Genomic DNA, 21,896 nt, shown 5'->3' on the forward strand with positions numbered 1-21,896 from the left:
TCTTCTAAGTAGCCACCCTTTTGCCTTGATGACAGCTTTGCAAACTCTTGGCATTCTCTCAACCAGCTTCATGAGGAATGCTTTTCCAAACGTCTTGGAGTTCCCACATATGCTGAGCACTTGTTGGCTGCTTTTCCTTCACTCTGCGGTCCAACTCATCCCCCGAGTGATTGTGGAGGCCAGGTCATCTGATGCAGCACTCCATCACTCTCCTTGGTCAAATAGACTTAGACTGCCTGGGTCATTTCCTGTTGAAAAACAAATGATAGTCCCACTAAGCACAAACAAGATGGGATGGTGTATCGCTGCAGAATGGTGTGGTAGCCATGCTGGTTAAATGTGCCTTGAATTGTAAATAAATCACCGACAGTGTCACCAGCAAAGCACCCCCACACCATCTTGCTTTCCTGTTGCAGTCCTCATGAGAGCCAGTTTCATCATAGCGCTTGATGGTTTTTGCGACTGCACTTAAAGAAACTTTCAAAGTTCTTGAAATTTTCCGTATTGACTGACCTTCATGTCTTAAAGTAATTATGGATTGTTGTTTCTCTTTGCTTATTTAAGCTGTTCTTGTCATAATATGGACTTGGTCTTTTACCAAATAGGGCTATCTTCTGTATACCACCCCTACCTTGTCACACACAACTGATTGGCTCAAACGCATTAAGAAGGAAAGAAATTCCACAAGTTAACTTTTAACAAGGCACACCTGTTAGATGAAATGCATTCCAGATGACTACCTCATGAAGCAGATTGAGAGAATGCCAAGGGTGTGCAAAGCTGTCATCAAGGCAAAGGGTGGCTACTTTGAAGAATCTCAAGTCTAAAATATATTTGATTTAACACTTTTGTGGTTACTACATGATTCCATATGTGTTATTTCATAGTTTTGATGTCTTCACTATTATTCTACAATGTAGAAAATAGTAAAAATAAATAAAGAAAACCCTGGAATGAGTCGGTGTGTCCAAACTTTTGACTGGTACTGTATGTCAGTTTATGATCTGTGTGTTTTCCACCGTAGGCTTTCCTAACTGTGACCTCTCAGGGCCATAGATGAGACAGAGTTCAGTGAACAAACTGTCCTCCATGTTGCCACCAAACGTTCTCGTTTAGAGTCTCAGTTGAATGGGATTGCCTTGGAACGTTAGGTGCCAAAATGGCGGTCATTAGGATTCTACATCTCAAGTTCACTTTGAACCTTCTCAAGTTTTCCACCATCCTCTGTATATGTGTGTGGTTTTGGGCTAGGTCTTCATGTAGCTGTTGAATCCATCCATACACTAACTGTACGTGGAGTTAAATCACAGACATAGAAAATCAATGAGGACTGATTGGCACCAACCCTTCTGCATGGATGGATTCAGGAAGCCATTTTAGAGTTTTTAGACAGTCTTATTAGTTGTTCTACAAACACAACACTGTTTAACATCTCTTCTCTCTCGTCCTCCGTGTCCTGGCACCTCTCCTCCCTCCGTCCATGCTCCAGGATGGTGGATGTAGGGGGTCAAAGGTCAGAGAGGAGGAAGTGGATCCACTGTTTTGAGAACGTCACTTCCATCATGTTCCTGGTAGCCCTCAGCGAGTACGACCAAGTACTGGTGGAATCTGACAACGAGGTGTGTACACACGCACTAGGGAAAGGTGGGAGAGATGGTTCGCCTTTTTGTCTACCCGGTTTCCCATAGTGAAACATTGGTGCACTAGGTAGAATTTGACTCTTTCCAGTGATCCAGGATCTGATATGCCTTTATCCCCTAATGGTTCATTTTTGGTGTTGGGGTTAGGTAATCTGATCCTAGATCTGTGGTTATCATGTCAAAGATACCACACACTCGCCGCACACATCACGGCACACACACATCAAACACCCTTACTAACTGTCCTCTGTCCCTCTGTCAGAACCGTATGGAGGAGAGTAAGGCGTTGTTCAGGACCATCATCACCTACCCCTGGTTCCAGAACTCCTCAGTCATCCTGTTCCTCAACAAGAAGGATCTGCTGGAGGAGAAGATCTCATACTCCCACCTGGTCGACTACTTCCCTGAGTTTGATGGTGTGTGTGTGTCTGTCTACAGTTACCTTAGTGATATACCGCGTGACTGATGGTTCCTGACTACCGTGATGCGGGATTCACTGTGTGTGTGTGTGTGCCCCAGGTCCCCAGCGAGATGCCCAGGCGGGCCGGGAGTTTATCCTGAAGATGTTTGTGGACCTGAACCCGGATAGCGACAAGATCATCTACTCCCACTTCACCTGCGCCACGGACACCGAGAACATCCGCTTCGTGTTCGCTGCCGTCAAAGACACCATCCTGCAGCTCAACCTCAAAGAATACAACCTGGTCTGAGAGACTCTTGCACGCAAACACACACTCTTCCCAGTTGCACAGCTTAGCCTACACACACACACACACACACACACACACACACACACACACACACACTTATGAAGCTTACACACACCTACACATCTAGTTGATCTTTCCCCCCCTGCTTTTCACTCCAGTGATTTAAGACCCCCCTCTTCCAATATCTCTCCTCCCATTCGCTCTCCCATTTGCCATAAGCCTGTCCTCTCCCTCGTTCTCAGCAGCTTGTCAGTCTCCTCTTCTCCACACACATGCCATGACTACGGGAGGGGGTGTGTGTGTGTGTGTGTGTGAGAGAGAGAAGGTGAGGAAGAGGACCAGTGCGGTCAGTGAACTGTGGGTCTTTAACCCTTGAACCCTCAGTCAACTGACCTGAGATCACATCCTCTGATTTGCGGAAGGAGTGACCCAACCGCAAGACAAAAAACACTTGAGGGGGTGACGTTTTTCACTCTATAAAGGAGGGGCTATAGACTGGGAGGGGGGTGGAGACGATGAGGTAACAAAGGAAGCCACCAGGACGCGAGCAGGAAGTGATGTCACAAAGAAGTGAGAGGGCAGACCAAGGATTTGTGTTTCCACCTCGCATCGATGAATGTATACTCCGAGTGAGGATCGCAAACGCAAAAAAATATAATTAAATATGTTATAAAGTAATTACGTATGTAGACAAAATACACTAAGACTGAAAGCACCAGAGGGAGAGGAAAAAGCAAATCGATTAAATCTGTGTATCGCTGAGCTTTTTTACAAATAGTTTTTAATAATAGTAACTTGTTGCTATGTCAACTTCTATCCGATGACTAAGAAGTTGTTTGAAAAGTTATAGAAGCGGTTAACAAAACTTGTATTTAAAAAAATTGAAAAATAGCCAAAATATCACAAAAACAAGATGGTAATCAGAAACGGACTATAATTTTATCCTTTACAGACGGTTGTGGTTGTTCATGTTTAGGTTTGATCACATCGCTTCCCTCCTTCACTGGTTTACTGACTGATAGATCGAAACCTTCCGTTTGACATCCGCAGTACCACGTTCTGTTTGATACACGCTACATTAAGATTACCGAACATCCGATACTCGCTACTATGTTCTGATTGGACAGTTGCTGAGGGGGAGGGAGTCATGTATGGATATGATGTCATCACCGTACGGTACATCAGTCTGTGAAAGAATGACATCACCTGTTAAGTCGCCCAGCGACCCAATTAGATGTGCTCTGGAGATTCTGGGCAATCCATCCCCACAAATGACACGGTGGCATCCATTATTCCAGACACACAGGAAGCTATATGTTGTTTACCTTCTTTTTTTTTACTGTATAGACACTTTTGTTTGTTGATGAGAGGTGGTTGTTGATTGGTGGGAGCAGGAGACGTAAGATCCTGTCTCCCAGATGGCCAGGCAAGCATACTCTGAAGTCAAAAAGTTATTGTTTGTGTATATTTCTGTTTGTAAATATATGTACACAGAAACGCTCCTGTACAAAAACACTCTGTGGTACAGTACACCATCTTTGGCAACAACAGAAAAAAGAGAAGAAAATCCATTTTTTTCCCGATAGTGTACTGTTTTTGTTTTCCTATGAATTTACTAGTATTTATACTGTGATTCTGGATTTGTTTGATTATTGATAATCAGTTGATTATAAGAGGACTACACACATAGAGGGCTGCAGTGAGAGGAAAGGAACAGTCTCAGAACAGAGGTTCTTAACCATCAGGCGCCTTCTAGTCTAGAACCTTCAGAACATTCTAGATCCCTCTGCAGCTTCTCCCTACTAACACTAGAGCAGATTAGTTATTCACAATATGTTGACAAAAGACATGATATTAAAAGAGTAACTAAATAAAGATTTTTTTTTTTTTTTTTTTTTAATTTATCTAATAATTTATGGAACCAGGTTTGAAGGTGTTGATAATTTGACTGCTTTTGTTTCTATCATGTTGAAATGCGGTCGGGGCTAGACTTGAGTCTAAACTGCTGTAACAAAACAAACGTCTACTATAGTATGTACTAAATCTCTGCTTTCTTTTTTTATCTTAAGACAATTCCAGATGTACTTTGCCATTCTATCTATATCCATGTTAAATTCTATGGTTTTCTTCTCACATTAAGTCACTTTGTTTCGTTTCATTGATGAAAACTTGTATTTCTCCTCTTGGGTTTCTAATAGGCACAGCTCTGTAACTGCATACATAGGAAATGTACCATATGAACGTAGGTGAATTTTTATAACCAGTGATTGGAGACCAGTACGGTCTATGCTTGCTCTGTCGTTGTAATTTAAACACAGTTTGCTTTGTCGTTGGTTTGAGTTGTTTTAGTTCAAGTTCCGAGGCTTGCTTTGATAGAACCAGTGACGTTGCAGATCTACTTTTGAACCTCTTTCTACAGGCAACTTTTCTTCATTATTCTCATTAAGGGCTATCGCCATGCATCAGACAGGCAGATGGGGGAGAACTAGTATAAGACAGGGCTCAATTCGGTTTTCAATTCATGAAGTGAGTGGAAATTCAATGAGTGAATTCAAAAATCCTAGAAAGCGATGGGCAGTAGAGGACAAGGGTACACGGTTGCGTTCTGTCCTCAAGGGCTGCAGTCTTGCTGGGTTTTTTCTGTTGCCTTCTAACCAGAAACGGATTTCTACCTGTGAAATCAGGTGTTTGCAATCCCCAGCCAATTGGTAACATTCATTGATCAAGTAAATGCCGGGGAGAAATGAAAACCAGCAGGAATGCAGACTTCGAAGCACTGGGTTGTGCACCCCTGGTTTTAGGTTCACAGTCAACTAAGCCATTCACTCAAGAGTGTTTGTGGGGATCATTTTGTTCAACAAAGACCGTGTGTGAATGCAGCTGTGGTAGGATACATGACCAACACTACCATTCATTTTTTACTTTATCTTTCTCTGGATCAACAGTGGATCAGACAAGCTTCCAGCTCCGAATGAGGGAATCTGTCAAGCCCCAAGTTCCCTACTTCACTGTTTGATGCGTTATCATCAGGGGTGTGATCGTGGATCAGCTTACCCTCCCTCAATGCTAACCTTAAAGGCCCAGTGCAGTCAAATGTGATTTTTCCTGTGTTTTGTATAGATTTCCACACTAAGGTTGGAATAATACTGTGAGAAATGGTGATAATGCTATTTTAGTGTAAGAGCTGTTTGAAAAGACCGCCTGAAATTTCTGCCTGTTTTGGTGGGTTTGAGTTTTGGTTTGTCTGTTTGATATCACCATGTGGTAAATTAGTTAATAGACCAACATTTTTTTTTTGTTTCAAACCTCACTGCCAATAACAGCTAGTTTTCAGTTTTCCCCTCGCCACTCAGACCACCACTTCCAGACAGTCCTAGCAAAATTCATGCTTGATAAATTACTCTTGCCAAGAAGCTATTTTGGTTTATTTTTTTGACAATTTTGATTGAAAACAATCGCATTATGGTACTTAATTGTTACCCAGAAATGACTTGATTTTGAGGTAAAAACGTCTGCATTGGGCCTTTATCCATTAGGGGGGATGCAAAACTGACCTTAGATCAGTGTTAAGGGGAACTTTCCTTCTACTGTCCTACTGCTAGTTTTACCATCCGGGGGTGTGCTTTGTGCTTGTTGAGGAGATTTTGCACATTGTCATTAGACTCTCCTACAGTAGAGGCAGGGTGTTAAACCAGGTGTTAAAATTATATTCCAAGTTAAAGCATAGCTGCGCAACACACAGCTCTAGCACACCTGTGCAGGCTTTTGTTCCATACCAGCACTAACACCCCAGTCAACTGATTGAGAACTAATCATGGTCTTGGATTTAGACCGCAGCTAGTTGAACCAAGTGTGTTAGTGTTGTACTGGAACTAAAGCCTGTACACTGCAGCCAGTATTAGAGGATGTTATCCAAGTATGATATTCAGTATTTCATTCGATGTTGATCTGCCCACAAACAATGTTGAATACAACTCGCATACCAAACAGACAAGGACTTGGGCTCCTGTACTGCCTCCACAATGCAGGGTGAAAACAGCCCAAACTGCAATCATCTGACTTGGTGATTAATCAGTCATATTTATAGGAAACACTACTAATCTCTTGTTTTCCACTTCTTGTGGGTTAATTGGTTGGCACTCCTGAAGTGTCTGCACATTTAGGGCCCAGAGTTGTTCCTAGGCTGTAACTAGGACACAGAGTTATACCTGGTCAGATTAACATGGACATGGTGCATATTGAGAACTTAGCTTGACTTCTTTCCTTTAAATCTTTTTTGTAAGATAAAAAAACATTACCGGAACACTATTGTATTTAGGACCACTTGATTTATTTTTTAATCTAAGGAAACCTGAGGGTTAAATGTTTTAGTTGGTGTATAAAATATACAATGCTGTTTTTGTTTTTCTTTATTTTGTATGTAAACCAAATGTAAATGATGTATTATACTGTGTGCCAACCCAACTCTCTAGAGCCAGGCTCTCTCTCTCTTAAGTGCCAATGCTGACATCATCATCAGGGGACAGCCATCTTGGATGGTCCCATTTTTAAGAACACCAGAGACCTAAACACGTGGCATGTTCGACTACGCCACCCCTAACAAAAACTATAAGTACACATTTTTTTTTTAAATTGTGTAATTATATAATTGCATGTATTTAGTGTTGGGAGGAGGTGAGGGCTCAGAAAAATGTATTGGCTGATGCAGAGACCTTTATGAAAGGGTGGAATCGGTTATTGATTGATCGGTTGGTTATTATGGATTATTGATTTGCATTACTCTCGCCATATTTCTTCATTTTTTTCTGTGTGTTTTCATGCATTTGTTTCAACCACTGTTGCCTGATCCTCATTCAAACATGAACATGATTTATTACGATCATCGTCGCCTTCTAAGAGAGAACATAATGACAAGGTATCTGTTTTAAATTGAAATAAATTTGTTCGTATACTTGCTGATTTTGTGTGTGTGTGTGGTTAATGACTAGTCTGGCATATGCCATGTCTAGAAACGACCCAAGTCCTTCTCTTCTAGCCACTATGCACTTGTGTAGATCTCATAGGATTTGATAAGTAGGCCTTCAAGTGCCTATGGTTAGGAACAACAGGGGTTGTTTCTGGACCTGGCCATTGTTCCATCATAGAGGGTCTATACAATATGGCTTGGCTCTATATAGAGGTTTTCCATCCTCTCTTGGTGTTATTGAAATGCTGTAATTTCTCCGAATTGTCCGTTGTCATTCTGTGACTTCTGCTAGTGAAATAGATGGGAGTGTCACAGAATAGAAATAATCAGTGATGGACATATTTCGTCTACATTGAGGATCATGATTACGAAGTTATGGGATTGGGGTTATTATACATTAAATGAGAAGGCTATTATGAGTGTTAGGGAACCACCACATCTCACACTTGCGTGCATCATCAGGGGACAGTTCTGCACACCTTCCATCGGGGGCACACGGCAGCAGCAACACTTCCGCAAACTGTAATTTTATACATTTGACATCTAAAATGGGCCTTCGGAGCGCCACCTCTTTCTCTCATCACATGCAACGCCCGCTCATCGATGACTCGTACATTTTGTAGCGCAAGGGTTGGTTTCAGCTAGTGAAGGCTTGTGTGTGGACATTAGCTAGCCAGCCAGCTAACGGTAGCTAGCTAACACATTGTGGAATTGAAGACGGTTTTCAAGAACAGATTTTCGACACGATTGCCCCACTTGACAGCTATAATATCTACGAGGAATTTGACAATATACAAATCTGCTACCTAAGCTTACGTTGGCTCGCTTCTCTCTGTTAAGATTTGCTAGCTAGTTAGCTAACAAGAAAGGATATTGCTGTTACTTAGTCAACATCTACCTAGCCCAGATTTATTTTAAGATTCTTCAATCGGTGCCATATTATCTAACGTTGCACGTCTTGGTGTTCAGCCTTTTTTGGTGCCATTTGTTAATTTTTTGACAAGGAACCAAATCAAAAGCAACGCTAGCTAGCCAACAACGTTGGAGAAAAAAAACAATCACTACGCGAGACCGGGTAACTGGTGTCCTAGATAACGTTAAGATAAATAGCTAGCCAGTTAATGTTAACGTAGCTGTCTAAAAAGAAGGAAAGACGCTATAGTTGTCCAAAAACGGGGTCTATATATTTTTATCCTGGTTGCTGAGGAACACTGATAAATCCATTGACATGATGTTTCCACAATCAAGACACTCGGTAAGTAGCTAACGTTAGCATAACTAGCTAGATTATAGCTAAATTCGAGCTATTCTAGCTAGCTACAGAAGCAATTAAGCTTTTATCCATGTAAGAATAAATGGGGATATCTACGATGGCCATAACGCCGTGGTATGTTTTCATTTGTGTTGTTGATGATGGTTTCAATCGCTTGTCTGTCACGCGCCCCCGGCATTTGTTTACATTCCAGGCTAGCTCCCTCTTAGCTAGCTAACGTTAGCTAAAAAGATTACTAACTACAGCAGTTTTCATTAAGCTTTGTAAATGGGTGTTTACTTTTTAGCTAGTCTATAATATTATACTAAACGTTTGCCACTCATTAGTAACGTAATGTGACATATTTGAACAGGGATATCTCAGCAAAGTGACATGTGCTAATAAAACGTAGCTAACTAGATTGCGGAGACAAATTCGCAAACTTTTTTTCTTGTCAGTCTTTCAGTCAAACCTAACACGTAAGGGCATGTGTAATTAAGTCAATTCATACAATCATAATTAAAAGTTAACTATCAATTGAATCCTCAATCAAGGGTGTCTTTAATTTGGATCCTTGATTACATTGAAGTCCCAAATACTGCCAGCCACTATGCCATCACAACAGAAGTGGATGTAATATACAATAAAATATGCCATTTAGCAGACTTTTATTCAAAGCGACTTAATCATGCCCACATTTTATGTATGTGTGGCCCAGGGAATCGAGCCCACAGCCCTGGCGATGCAAGCACCATGCTCTACCAACTGAGCTATACAGGATGTTGTAGCTATATAACTTAGGCCTAAAGGTCTTTCAGTTGAATACTGGTGCGCTAATGATGATGATACTGGTTGGGAAATAAGAATGTACACGATTTGATATGGTTGAGCCTATTTCTGTGCTTCTTCTTTCTCTTTAGCGTCCTACTACCCCCTAGGCCGGGATACTAGTTCACACTATCAGGGTTTGCCCCTGCATAAACCTGTCCTCTCTCAATTCCAAGGATGACCAGCCCCTCCTGGAGAGCTGTTTGTGTGTGTGCTACTGGGTTTGCAGGCTTTTGCTCTAGCCCTACTAATCACCTCATCAGGACCTTGATTAGCTAAACCAAGTGTGTTTGTGTAGGGGCTGGAGCAAAAGCATTCACAGTCAGTAAGTCTACAGGATGGTAGTTGTAGAGCCCTAGTGTAATTTGGGTGGTGGCATCCTTCTACCAGTCTGAAGTAGTAAGGCCTTGGTGAGAAGCTTAACGCTGGATTATGGCTCTGACTCAGCCTGGGGTCATTCTTGTCAGTTGGTCACCTCTGGAAACTCTCATCTAACCCTGACCATACTCAGACACACACATCCTCTCCTCCTGCGCTAACACCCCCCCCCCCCCTCAGTAAAAGCCCAGAAAAACCCCTGCTATAAGGTTTATCTCAGAGGTCAATCCCTCTGTTACTAAACATTCAATATCACCCCCATGTGTCTCACACACATACACACAGTCACAAACCGTGCCCGTCCCCTTTCTATCACATACCCATACAGTCCCACATACAGGGGGAGTGAAGAAATGCACACGTCAGTGAGAAGGGTAGGGGATGGAAACGCAGTTTCTCACTGATTGTTGATTGTCTAACTGTTTGTTGTTGTCTTGGGGATTCTGACTGTTGTATGTTTGTTATTGTGTTGTCCCCCAGGCTTCCTCCCAGTCCTCCCAGCCTCTCAAGTTCACCACCTCCGACTCCTGCGACCGCATTAAGGACGAGTTTCAGTTCCTACAAGCACAATACCATAGGTAACACTGAAACACACACATGCTCAGTCACACACTCAAAATACCCACCTACACACACACACACCCACAAACACTCAAGTCACACACACTGCATGCACTCAGATTCCAACATGCACTCACTCATATACACAGACATGTCCGTAACCAAATGTTGTCATATATCCAATCAGCTTGAAGATGGAGTGTGACAAGCTAGCTAGTGAGAAGTCAGAGATGCAGCGTCATTACATCATGGTGAGTGACATCATCACCTCTTCTTTTACTTTTAGCCTACCTAGGATATACATTGGCCATTACTGCAGTTCTCTGATATACTGTACCAGTCGAAGGTTTGGACACCTACTCATTCCAGAGTTTTTCTTTTATTTATACTATTTTCTACATTGTAGAATAATAGGGAAGATATCAAAACTATGAAATAACACATATGGAATCATGTAGTAACCAAAAACGTGTTAAACAAATCAAAATATATTTTATATTTGAGATTCTTCTAAGTAGCCACCCTTTGCCTTGATGACAGCTTTGCACACTCTTGGTAGTCACCTGGAATGCATTTCAATTAACAGGTGTGCCTTGTTAAATGTACATTTTTATGGAATTTCTTTCCTTAATGCGTTTGAGCCAATCAGTTGTGTTGTGACAAGGTAGGGCTGGTATACAGAAGATAGCCCTATTTGGTAAAAGATCAAGTCTATGTTATGGCAAGAATAGCTCAAAATAAGCACAGCGAAACGACAGTCCATCATTACTTTAAGACATGAAGGTCAGTCAATCCGGAAAGTTTTTTCAAGTGCAGTCGCAAAGACCATCAAGCGCTATGATGAAACTGGCTCTCATGAGGACCGCCACGGGAAAGGAAGACCCAGAGTTAACTCTGCTGCAGAGGATACGTTCATTAGAGTTAACTGCACCTCAGATTGCAGCCCAAATAAGTGCTTCAGAGTTCAAGTAACAGACACATCTCCAACTCAACTGTTCAGAGGAGACTGCGTGAATCAGGCTTTCATGGTTGAATTTCTGCAAAGAAACCACTACTAAAGGACACCAATAAGAAGAGACTTGCTTGGGCCAAGAAACACAAGCAATGGATATTAGATCGTTGGAAATCTGTCCTTTGGTCTGATGAGATCAAACTGGAGATTTTTGGTTCCAACCGCCTTGTTTTTGTGAGACGCAGAGTAGGTGAAGAGATGATCTCCGCATGTGTGGTTCCCACAGTGAAGCATGGAGGAGGTGTGATGGTATGGGGGTGCTTTGCTGGTGACACTGTGATTTATTTACAATTCAAGGCACACTTAACCATTATGGCTACCACAGCATTCTGCAGCGATATGCCATCCCATCTGGTTTGTGCTTAGTGGGACTATCATTTGTTTTTCAACAGGACAATGGCTCAACACACCAATAGGCTGTGTAAGAACTATTTGACCAAGAAGGAGAGTGATGGAGTGCTGCATCAGATGACCTGGCTTCCACAATCACCCGACCTCAACCCAATTGAGATGGTTTGAGATGAGTAGGGCTGCAGAGTGAAGGAAGGGCATCCAACATGTGCTCAGCATATGTGGGAACTCCTTCAAGATTGTTGGAAAAGCATTCCTCATGAAGCTGGTTGAGAAAATGCCAAGTGTGCAAATCTGTCAAGGCAAATGGTGGCTACTTTGAAGAATCTCAAATATCCAATATATTTTGATTTAACACTTTTTTTGGGGGGGGGGGGTTACTACATGATTCCATGTGGGTTATTTCATAGTTTGTCTTCACTATTCCACAATGTAGAGAATTGTAAAATAAAGAACCCCTTGAATGAGTAGGTGTGTCCAAACTTTTGACTGGTACTGTACACAAGTGTATTGAGGGCTAGGGATTGATTTGGAATTCTGCAGTATCTTAGTGTTATGTCACAAACCCCCAAATCTTCTTTTTGCAGTACTACGAGATGTCTTATGGACTGAACATTGAAATGCACAAACAGGTAGCTTATTTTCTCTCTCTTGCTCTCTCTCTCTTCCCCCTCTTCTCTCTCTGGTACTGTGTTATATTGTAAAACCAGTGTTGTATTCTGACCATAGAGATCTTTAGAGGACGCAACATTGTATCTTTCCCATTATGGCATCTGTGAGAGCATTGGCACCATTGAGGCCATCTCCATTTTGAAGTAGTACATTCTTCTACTACTCCTGAGTTGGTTAACAAACTGAAAGGGTGCACACGGCCAACTAAAGTATGCTGTTTTCAACTGGTATACAGCCAAGGTTGGCGGTTTACTGCCATCTGCAGTTATGGAATGTTTCCTCACGAGTATAAGTCATTGGCTGATCCCTACCGATGATCTGGATGGAATTATGTGATCCTTCCTTAACCCATAGGAAGTAACACTCAGTTAACTACTTCAAAATGGTGAGTGTACTCAATGGTGCTGCCCATTTTAAAACGGGCTTTGGACACTAGAAACCTCTCTCTATGATTCTGACTGTCGGTCTGTCTCTTCTCCCCAGGCTGAGATCGTGAAGAGACTAAACGGGATCTGTGCTCAGGTGCTCCCCTACCTATCTCAAGAGGTATTACACTCTCCTTTCTACACATACTTTTCCTTTAGGATAACATAATCCCATATCAACGTGCTGTACAATGTCAATCTATTTAATTCTGTACAATAGCTAAATGTGTTTGGATGTGTGTGTTGCAGCACCAGCAGCAGGTCCTAGGGGCCATAGAGAGAGCCAAGCAGGTCACTCCTCCTGAGATGAACTCTATCATACGGGTAGGCTGGTGTGTGTGCTGGTGTGTGTGACTCGTGTATGAATATGTGTGTATATAACCATGTGTATCTGTCTGTGCGTTTAGCAGCAGCTCCAGGTGCACCAGTTGTCTCAGCTCCAGGGCTTGGGCCTCCCCACGATGGCCTCTCTCCCCATGGGCCTGTCTGCTCCCAGCCTCCCTCCAACCTCCAGCGCCGGACTGATGTCCCTGTCCTCCATCCTGGCCTCGCACTCTCACTCACAGGCAGCACATGCACAGGTAACAGACACACACCTGACCCGAGCGACGCACACACCTTACACGGGCAACACACACCTCCAGGGCTCTACAGTGTGACCATTTCACTCGCATATGTGACTAAAAATAAATGTGCACTAATAGCATAAGTGATATATTCAAGTAGGGACTTATACCCCTACAAACCAATACTGCCGTGGTTGTAGTATTTCTGCTTTTTTATGGTTGGTAATCGCACGAAGAACTACGAATAACATAATGCAACATGCAGCTCAACGAGCCAATCGTAGCCTAATGTAGTCAGAGGCTGGAACTACCTCAGTAGGCTGGAAACGCAAGCCTTTGAATAGCTACCTTAAGATGATCTGCATTCACTTCTGTCAGGAGAAGGATGAAGAGGATCACATTTTATTTTAAATGTGTACTATGAGGAAATCGCTCTGCTTGGTTGCAAAAATGTTAACCGTTCGCCTCATTTCAGTTTGTGACAAAACAAGCAGGTAGTGTACAGAATCACTGTACAATCTAAACCGCGGTGAAATATATTTTCCATAACCAAACATATTGTATTTTCACTGTTTTGAAGCTGGTGTACAAAACTGAACGTAAAAGACGCAAAAAATTTACTTAAGAACGAGAAGCATAGAAATAGTGGACATAAAACGTATCTACCTCTTCTTAGACTAGCTTTCCATGAGAATGTCAGATCTATAACTCCACTTTTCTATGTTAATTTGGCCTGGCCAGACAAAAAGTTACATATTGCAGCTTTAAGCGACAAGATCAACAACAGGAGACCGATGTGTCTGCCAGTGATACTGATGTGGATGTGGCTGAGTCCATGGTTGTCTAGTCACCAGCAACACAAGAAGACGAAGCTTTCGCTAGCACTAAGTGACGTTGGCGCCAACGTTGCTCTGCTAGCCAGTGCCACTGCCAGCGGGAAGCATACAAGAACATCCAACAGTGAGGAAAAAGCTTTCTTGTGGTTAGAGTTTGAAGGTGAATGAAAGCTTATGTTTTGCAAGTATTGTAAGGCCGAACCAATACTTGCAAGCCAGCATTCTAGCTTTGTGGTGTGGAATCCTCACTTAAAGGGACATGTCATAAAAATGTTTACTTCATATTCAACACTTTTCTATGTTTTGTAGTCAAAAAGACAGGAAGATTAGTGTTTCCAATGACATCATTAACCAATTCTTAGACAATTTAGTATGGAGTGCCTACTTATAATTTTAACCAATTAGGAGTAGGCATTCCATACTAAATTGTCTAAGAATTGGTTGATGTCATTGGAAAAACTTATTTTCCTGTCTTTTTGACTACAAAACATAGAAATTCACTGTTTTCACATTCGTTGATGTAGTGCTGGAGATGTTGAAAAATTGTGAAACAGACACTGTTAACAGATCATTGTGCCAGCCCTAGAGACAATTAAAACACTACCTCGACTACTTTTCAATTTGCGCCTGCATTTATTTGTGTGCGCACCTAAATGTTTCTATTTAGGCGCACATGTTTTCCTTGTATAAAATACCAGCGTAGAGCCCTGACCCTGACATTCAACACCCCCCTACAGGTAACACACACATGACAGTTCACGGCTCTCTTCCTTGTGTTTTGTTCTCTGGTTTCCTCCCCACCAGGCTCAGGCCCAGCTGGCTAAAGAAGACAAGGCCAGAGACGCAGCAGAGAGGGAACAGAGGGAAGAGGACGGAGACAAGTCCGACTGATGGTGGAGTGTGAATGGGAAGGAGTGGAGAGAGGGGTGAGACAAGTTGGACTGATGGACAACCAGGAGTGGATCTACTGTGGGAGTGCTAAGGGGAGGGGGGTGGTGAGTTGAGTGTTCATACAGTAGGTGTCACCCTGTGGTTCAGCTCTTTAGAGTTACTCTCTGGGCCTCCACTCCATCGCTTTCTTATCCTTCTTTTTCATCTTCTATTATCATCAAATCAGTTTGTCACCAAGCCTGTTGGACAGGTCTCCTCTGTTTGACTCCTTCCTCTTTTCCTTTCCTCCTCTGTTCACTATTGCCGCTGACAACCCATTGCCAACAGATACTACCCTGACCTCTAACCCAGAGATGTGGACTCGAGTCACGTGACTTGGACATTTCATGACTTGATACTTGACTTGGCAAAAAGAAACGAACACTTGCCAATCGACATTGACTTGAGCATTTATGACTGGTGACTTAACTTGGACAAGCTATGTGAGTCGAGACTTGGTTTGTCATCTTGCTCACACGGTAGGCCTCTCTGTCCTTCATATCGGAGTGCTGCAGGTTTTTTGAGTTTTGTTCTGTCTTCACCAATGATATTCACGGAAATCACAGCTCTCGCAGGCCGGGCACACAGCACGTCATCTAGCAAAGCGCGCCACTCTCCACTGTCCTGCGGTATTTATTTAGTAAACGTGATAACACATCACTCCAAACAAACAAAAGCAAGAACTCTTACAGCAGCTTACACCTAAACTGTATGAGAAGAAAACGAGATGACTTCTGTCTGATCAACTAGGCTACTGACAACAACTAGGTGGTAATGTTATGTAGCCTATTTTATAGACCAATTATTTGTGTCAGGAGAAAATGTGAATGTGATCAAATTTGGTTTAAGTTAAATTCAAACTTGAACTGGCTAGGCTACCTTGACCTTTTCAATCCAAAACTATTAACTGAAATTAATCAAACACTACTGATTTACATGGACTGTGTGAGTTACTTTTGAATTAAAGTTGCAGAGGCCTACACGATGTAAACCTGCATAAAGCAAGCCCTGTGAGTTGTATTGTCAAATTGCAATTGTTGTGTCTGTAGAGGAAACCCCTGTTAGTCAGTTTGTAAAACGCGTTGGTCCAAAATGATTGCAATGAAATTGGCAAAAAAAAACACTTAGCCTTTGACTTGAGGACCCGAAACCCAAAATTAGGGACTTGTGACTTGACTCGACCTGAGCTGTGGGACTTGACTTGGGACTTGCCCGTTATTTCTTGGGACTTGACTCAAAGCTTAACCTTGAGACTTGCAAAATTGTGACTTGGTCCCATCTCAGCTCCAACCCTTTAACCCCTGACCTCTGTTCCTCTTCTCCTAGTAGAAGTTGCCCTTAAGCTCAGATTTAAACGATCAAAACATTACTGACCTTTGATCAGTGTCTAGGGACAACTTCCTCCTGTAGGTCTCTGCTGATTGGCTGCAGAGTTACTGCTACCTCTGCTCACTGATCTCACAGACAGTGTTCTGAAAGGGCCACTTGAATAAGACAGTCAAGTGTAAAAGTCAGGAGCTAGGGTGTGTGTGTGCGCAAACTTAAGTTTTATTTTTACGAACCACCTTTTCGTATTCACCCTCCCGCCCCTGTCTGTCCACTCTCTTAACTGACCAAGTCTATGGTCCAGTCCCTAGGCACTTTCCCCTAGACAGAGGAAGTGTCCAAGGGGTAAGGGTTGATCCTGGACGGGGCCTAAATCTTAACGGGACCTAAACTTCACATCAATCATGTGCTCATTCAGATCAGATCCTATTGGTGGAAAGGGAGAGGAATACATTTGCATATGTCATTCTGTTGGTTAGCATAGCACTTGGAGCTAGAATGTGTGGTGAGCAAGCATGTTGTCAAACCATTGAACACAGCCGTAGCGCACTAACCTATAACCTACCCTCAGATGCATAACTGTCTTTCTAATTCGAGGCGATAAGGTTTAGTTCTTCTCCAGGACAGTAGGTGGCAGCAAAGCCAAACCAGACCCAGGGCTATATTCAATCAAACACCCATTACAGTATTTACAGACTTTATCCCCCCCAATGGGTTAATTAAAATCACAGGACCCTAAAAACCTACTACTGCTGCCAGGTAGACTCCCCTCACAGGGAAATGTCTAAATGTTCAGAATAAGAAGAGCGTTTTTGGGAAGTAGTTTGTAAACCAAGACACTGTGAACTTTGCTATGGCAGGTTTGATTGAATTTAGAGAAACTTGGACATGAATGGTTTGTGTTTCTGTTGTGAAGGGCCCATTTATATAACTATATCAATATACATATACTTTTTTAAGCATTTTTGTATGTTTCAAAGCTGCTTTTAGTGTGTATGCGTGTGATGGAAGATGACGTTTCAATGCAGCGTGTGTATTATCTGATGTGCTATGGAAAGAGGTACTATCCAATACCCCCCCTCTCCTGCCCCCTTGACAATGCTGAGGAAATGTCGCCTCCTTGTTGAGCTTTGTAAATGTAATTTTTTAAACTCTTAATTTTTGTCATTGTATGTGAAACTTCATAAGTGTGTACTTGGCGATAATGTATGTCATTTGTGTTATGAAAAACCAATACTTATAGCTTCATTTAAAAGAAAAGACGTGGCGGGGAAAAGTCACACAATGTAAACCAACCAAACTGAAACATTGACTACACAACATGACTGAAAGAAGCGCTCGGCAGTAAGGAAATGTCTATGGTGCCTTACAAATAAATGACTCAATGGAGAGACTGTTTCTAGTCGTTTTTGTATGTGTGTCTGTATTTGCTTGCCTGTTTGCATACAAGAATGCCTGTGGGTATACTACAAAGCAGTATCGATGAGTTAGCCAGGTAACTTGGATGAACAACCAGAAATAATTGCTGATTTTCTGGTTTATTAAGAAAGCTTAAATTAATTTACAGAAGTATTGACCCCATGGATTTCTTCGCATGTAATTGTTAAAGGGGGATTCAAATTGATTTGTCATTTTTTGTCAACAATCTACACAATACTTTGTCAAAGTGGAAGATAAATTTTTTAAAGATTCATAAAAATGTAGTGACAAATAGTCATTGCATAAGTATTCAGCTCCCTGAGTCAATACATGTTACGACAACTTTGGTATTGATTACAGCTGTGAGTCTTGGGTAAGTCACTAAGAGATTTCCACACCTGGATTGTGCAACATTTGCCTATTATTCTTTTAAAAATTCTTCATGATGTTGGGGATCATGGCTATGACAGCTATTGACAGCAATTATCAAGTCTTGCCCTAGATTTTCAAGGTGATTTAAGTCAACTAACTTGGCCACTCAGGAACGTTGTCTTTTTGGTAAACAACTCCGGTGAGGATTTGGCCTTTTGTGGTAGGTTATTGTCCTGCTGAATTCCTCTCCCATTCTCCCATCCGGTGTGAAGCAGGTTTTCCTCTAGGATTTGACCTGTGCTTAGCTCCATCCCGTTTCTTTTTATATAGAAAAACTCCCCAGTATTTTCCACTGACGAGCATACAGTGATGCAGCCACCACCATGCTTGAAAGTAAGGAGGCAGTTACTCAGTGTTGTGCTGGCTTTACATTTAGGCCTTAGCTGTGTTTCTTTGTAGTATTACATTAGTGCCTTGTTGCATACAAGATGCATGCATTTATATTCTGTATATTTATGTTTTACTCCCATCACAGCCATTGAAGTGGTTTTAAAATCACCAATGGCCTCATGGAAACATCCCTGAGCAGTTTCATTCCTGTCCTGCAGCTCAATTCAGGACGACTATCTTTGTATCTGGGTAATTTAATACATCACCCACAGCATTATTATGAACTTGACCATGCTTAAAGAGATATTCAATGTCTGATTTGTTATTGTTACCCATCTACCAATCACTGCCCTTCTTGAGGCTTTCAAAGCTCCCTGGTCTTTGTAATTGAATCTGTGCTTGAAATTCAATACTTGACTGCGAGACCTTAGATGTATGTATGGGGGACAGAGGAAGGGTTAGTCATTCAAAAATCATGACAACCCCTATTATTTAACACAGTGAGTCCATGTAACAAGTGATTTGTTAAGCCAAATTTTACTCCTGAACTAATTTAGGCTTGCCTAAACAAAGGGGCTGAATGCTTATGCAAGCACTATATTTCAGTTAATAATTTGTTATCCACTTTGACATTAGTCTTATGTAGATTGCTAACTCAAGAGACGCTAACGGAGTCGGTGCAGCCAGCTGGTTTCTTCATGCATCGCGCCGACAGAAACAAACATCTTTCCGGTAAGAAGAGGGGCGGGGGGGTATGCCTTATGATTAACGAGACGTGGTGTGATCATCATAACAACACACAGGAACTCAAGTCATTCTGTTCACCTGATCTAGAACTCCTCACAATCAAATGTCGACCGCATTATCTACCAAGGGAATTCTCTTCAATCATAATCACAGCCGTATATATTCCCCCCCAAGCAGACACATCGATGGCCCTGAACGAACTTTATCTGACTCTTTGTAAACTGGAAACCACACACCCTGAGGCTGCATTCATCGTAGCTGGGGATTTTAACAAGGCTAATCTAAAAACAAAACTCCCTAAATTCTATCAGCATATCGATTGTGCTACCAGGGCTGGAAAAACCCTAGATCATTGTTATACTAATTTCCGCGACGCATATAAGGCCCTCCCCCGCCCCCCTTTCGGAAAAGCTGACCACGACTCCATTTTATTGATTCCAGCCTACAAACAGAAACTCAAACAACAAGCTCCCGCGCTCAGGTCTGTTCAACGCTGGTCCGACCAATCTGAATCCAAGCTTCAAGACTGCTTCGATCACGCGGATTGGAATATGTTCCGCATTGCATCCAACAACAATATTGACGAATATGCTGATTCGGTGAGCGAGTTCATTAGGAAGTGCATTGACGATGTCGTACCCACAGCAACGATTAAAACATTCCCAAACCAGAAACCGTGGATTGACGGCAGCATTCGCGTGAAACTGAAAGCGCGAACCACTGCTTTTAACCAGGGCAAGGTGACCGGAAGCATGACCGAATACAAACAGTGTAGCTATTCTCTCCGCAAGGCAATCAAACAGGCTAAGTCCCAGTACAGAGACAAAATCGAGTCGCAATTCAACAGCTCAGACACAAGAGGTATGTGGCAGGGTCTACAGTCAATCACGGATTACAAAAAGAAAACCAGCCCCGTCGCGGACCAGGATGTCTTGCTCCCAGACAGGCTAAACAACTTTTTTGCCCGCTTTGAGGACAATACAGTGCCACTGACACGGCCCCCTACCAAAACCTGCGGGCTCTCCTTCACTGCAGCCGAGGTGAGTAAAACATTTAAACGTGTTAACCCTCGCAAGGCTGCAGGCCCAGACGGCATTCCCAGCCGCGTCCTCAGAGCATGCGCAGACCAGCTGGCTGGTGTGTTTACGGACATATTCAATCAATCCTTATCCCAGTCTGCTGTTCCCACATGCTTCAAGAGGGCCACCATTGTTCCTGTTCCCAAGAAAGCTAAGGTAACTGAGCTAAACGACTACCGCCCCGTAGCACTCACTTCCGTCATCATGAAGTGCTTTGAGAGACTAGTCAAGGACCATATCACCTCCACCCTACCGGACACCCTAGACCCACTCCAATTTGCTTACCGACCCAATAGGTCCACAGACGACGCAATCGCAACCACACTGCACACTGCCCTAACCCATCTGGACAAGAGGAATACCCATGTGAGAATGCTGTTCATCGATTACAGCTCAGCATTTAACACCATAGTACCCTCCAAACTCGTCATCAAGCTCGAGACCCTGGGTCTCGACCCCGCCCTGTGCAACTGGGTCCTGGACTTCCTGACGGGCCGCCCCCAGGTGGTGAGGGTAGGTAACAACATCTCCACCCCGCTGATCCTCAACACTGGGGCCCCACAAGGGTGCGTTCTGAGCCCTCTCCTGTACTCCCTGTTCACCCACGACTGCGTGGCCATGCACGCCTCCAACTCAATCATCAAGTTTGCGGATGACACTACAGTGGTAGGCTTGATTACCAACAACGACGAGACGGCCTACAGGGAGGAGGTGAGGGCCCTCGGAGTGTGGTGTCAGGAAAATAACCTCACACTCAACGTCAACAAAACAAAGGAGATGATTGTGGACTTCAGGAAACAGCAGAGGGAGCACCCCCCTATCCACATCGACGGGTCAGTAGTGGAGAAGGTGGAAAGTTTTAAGTTCCTCGGTGTACACATCACGGACAAACTGAATTGGTCCACCCACACAGACAGCGTTGTGAAGAAGGCGCAGCAGCGCCTCTTCAACCTCAGGAGGCTGAAGAAATTCGGCTTGTCACCAAAAGCACTCACAAACTTCTACAGATGCACAATCGAGAGCATCCTGTCGGGCTGTATCACCGCCTGGTACGGCAACTGCTCCGCCCACAACCGTAAGGCTCTCCAGAGGGTAGTGAGGTCTGCAGAACGCATCACCGGGGGCAAACTACCTGCCCTCCAGGACACCTACACCACCCGATGTCACAGGAAGGCCATAAAGATCATCAAGGACAACAACCACCCAAGCCACTGCCTGTTCACCCCGCTATCATCCAGAAGGCGAGGTCAGTACAGGTGCATCAAAGCAGGGACCGAGAGACTGAAAAACAGCTTCTATCTCAAGGCCATCAGACTGTTAAACAGCCACCACTAACATTTAGCGGCCGCTGCCAACATACTGACTCAACTCCAGCCACTTTAAAAATGGGAATTGATGGAAATTATGTAAAAATGTACCACTAGCCACTTTAAACA

The 21,896-nt window shown here is 43.0% G+C and overlaps 2 protein-coding genes across 4 annotated transcripts in view; both read left to right on the top strand.

The window, feature by feature from the left end:
• Positions 1–7,309, top strand: part of gna11b (guanine nucleotide binding protein (G protein), alpha 11b (Gq class)) — a 36,267-nt gene extending 28,958 nt beyond the window's left edge. For both annotated transcript variants that reach the window (XM_071387195.1, XM_071387196.1), the window contains exons 5-7: positions 1,490–1,619; positions 1,903–2,056; positions 2,160–7,309. In XM_071387195.1, coding sequence (XP_071243296.1) covers positions 1,490–1,619; positions 1,903–2,056; positions 2,160–2,350 — 475 coding nt within the window. In that variant the 3' untranslated portion in view covers positions 2,351–7,309. The remainder of the gene's footprint in view (positions 1–1,489; positions 1,620–1,902; positions 2,057–2,159) is intronic.
• Positions 7,310–7,881: 572 nt separating this feature from the next.
• On the top strand, positions 7,882–17,844 carry LOC139566485 (TLE family member 5-like). 2 transcript variants are annotated; one of them, XM_071387720.1, is made up of 8 exons: positions 7,882–8,571; positions 10,255–10,352; positions 10,523–10,586; positions 12,286–12,330; positions 12,854–12,916; positions 13,045–13,119; positions 13,203–13,376; positions 15,002–17,844. In XM_071387720.1, the coding sequence occupies exons 1-8, from the start codon at positions 8,545–8,547 to the stop codon at positions 15,086–15,088; spliced, it is 633 nt and encodes a 210-aa protein (XP_071243821.1). In that variant the 5' UTR covers positions 7,882–8,544; the 3' UTR covers positions 15,089–17,844. The 2 variants fall into 2 exon arrangements, with proteins under 2 accessions (XP_071243821.1, XP_071243823.1); XM_071387722.1 differs by having other exon boundaries at positions 13,206–13,376.
• The last annotated feature ends 4,052 nt before the right edge of the window (positions 17,845–21,896 follow it).

The sequence above is a fragment of the Salvelinus alpinus genome, chromosome 38, assembly GCF_045679555.1.
Source record: "Salvelinus alpinus chromosome 38, SLU_Salpinus.1, whole genome shotgun sequence".
Classification (NCBI taxonomy): domain Eukaryota; kingdom Metazoa; phylum Chordata; class Actinopteri; order Salmoniformes; family Salmonidae; genus Salvelinus; species Salvelinus alpinus.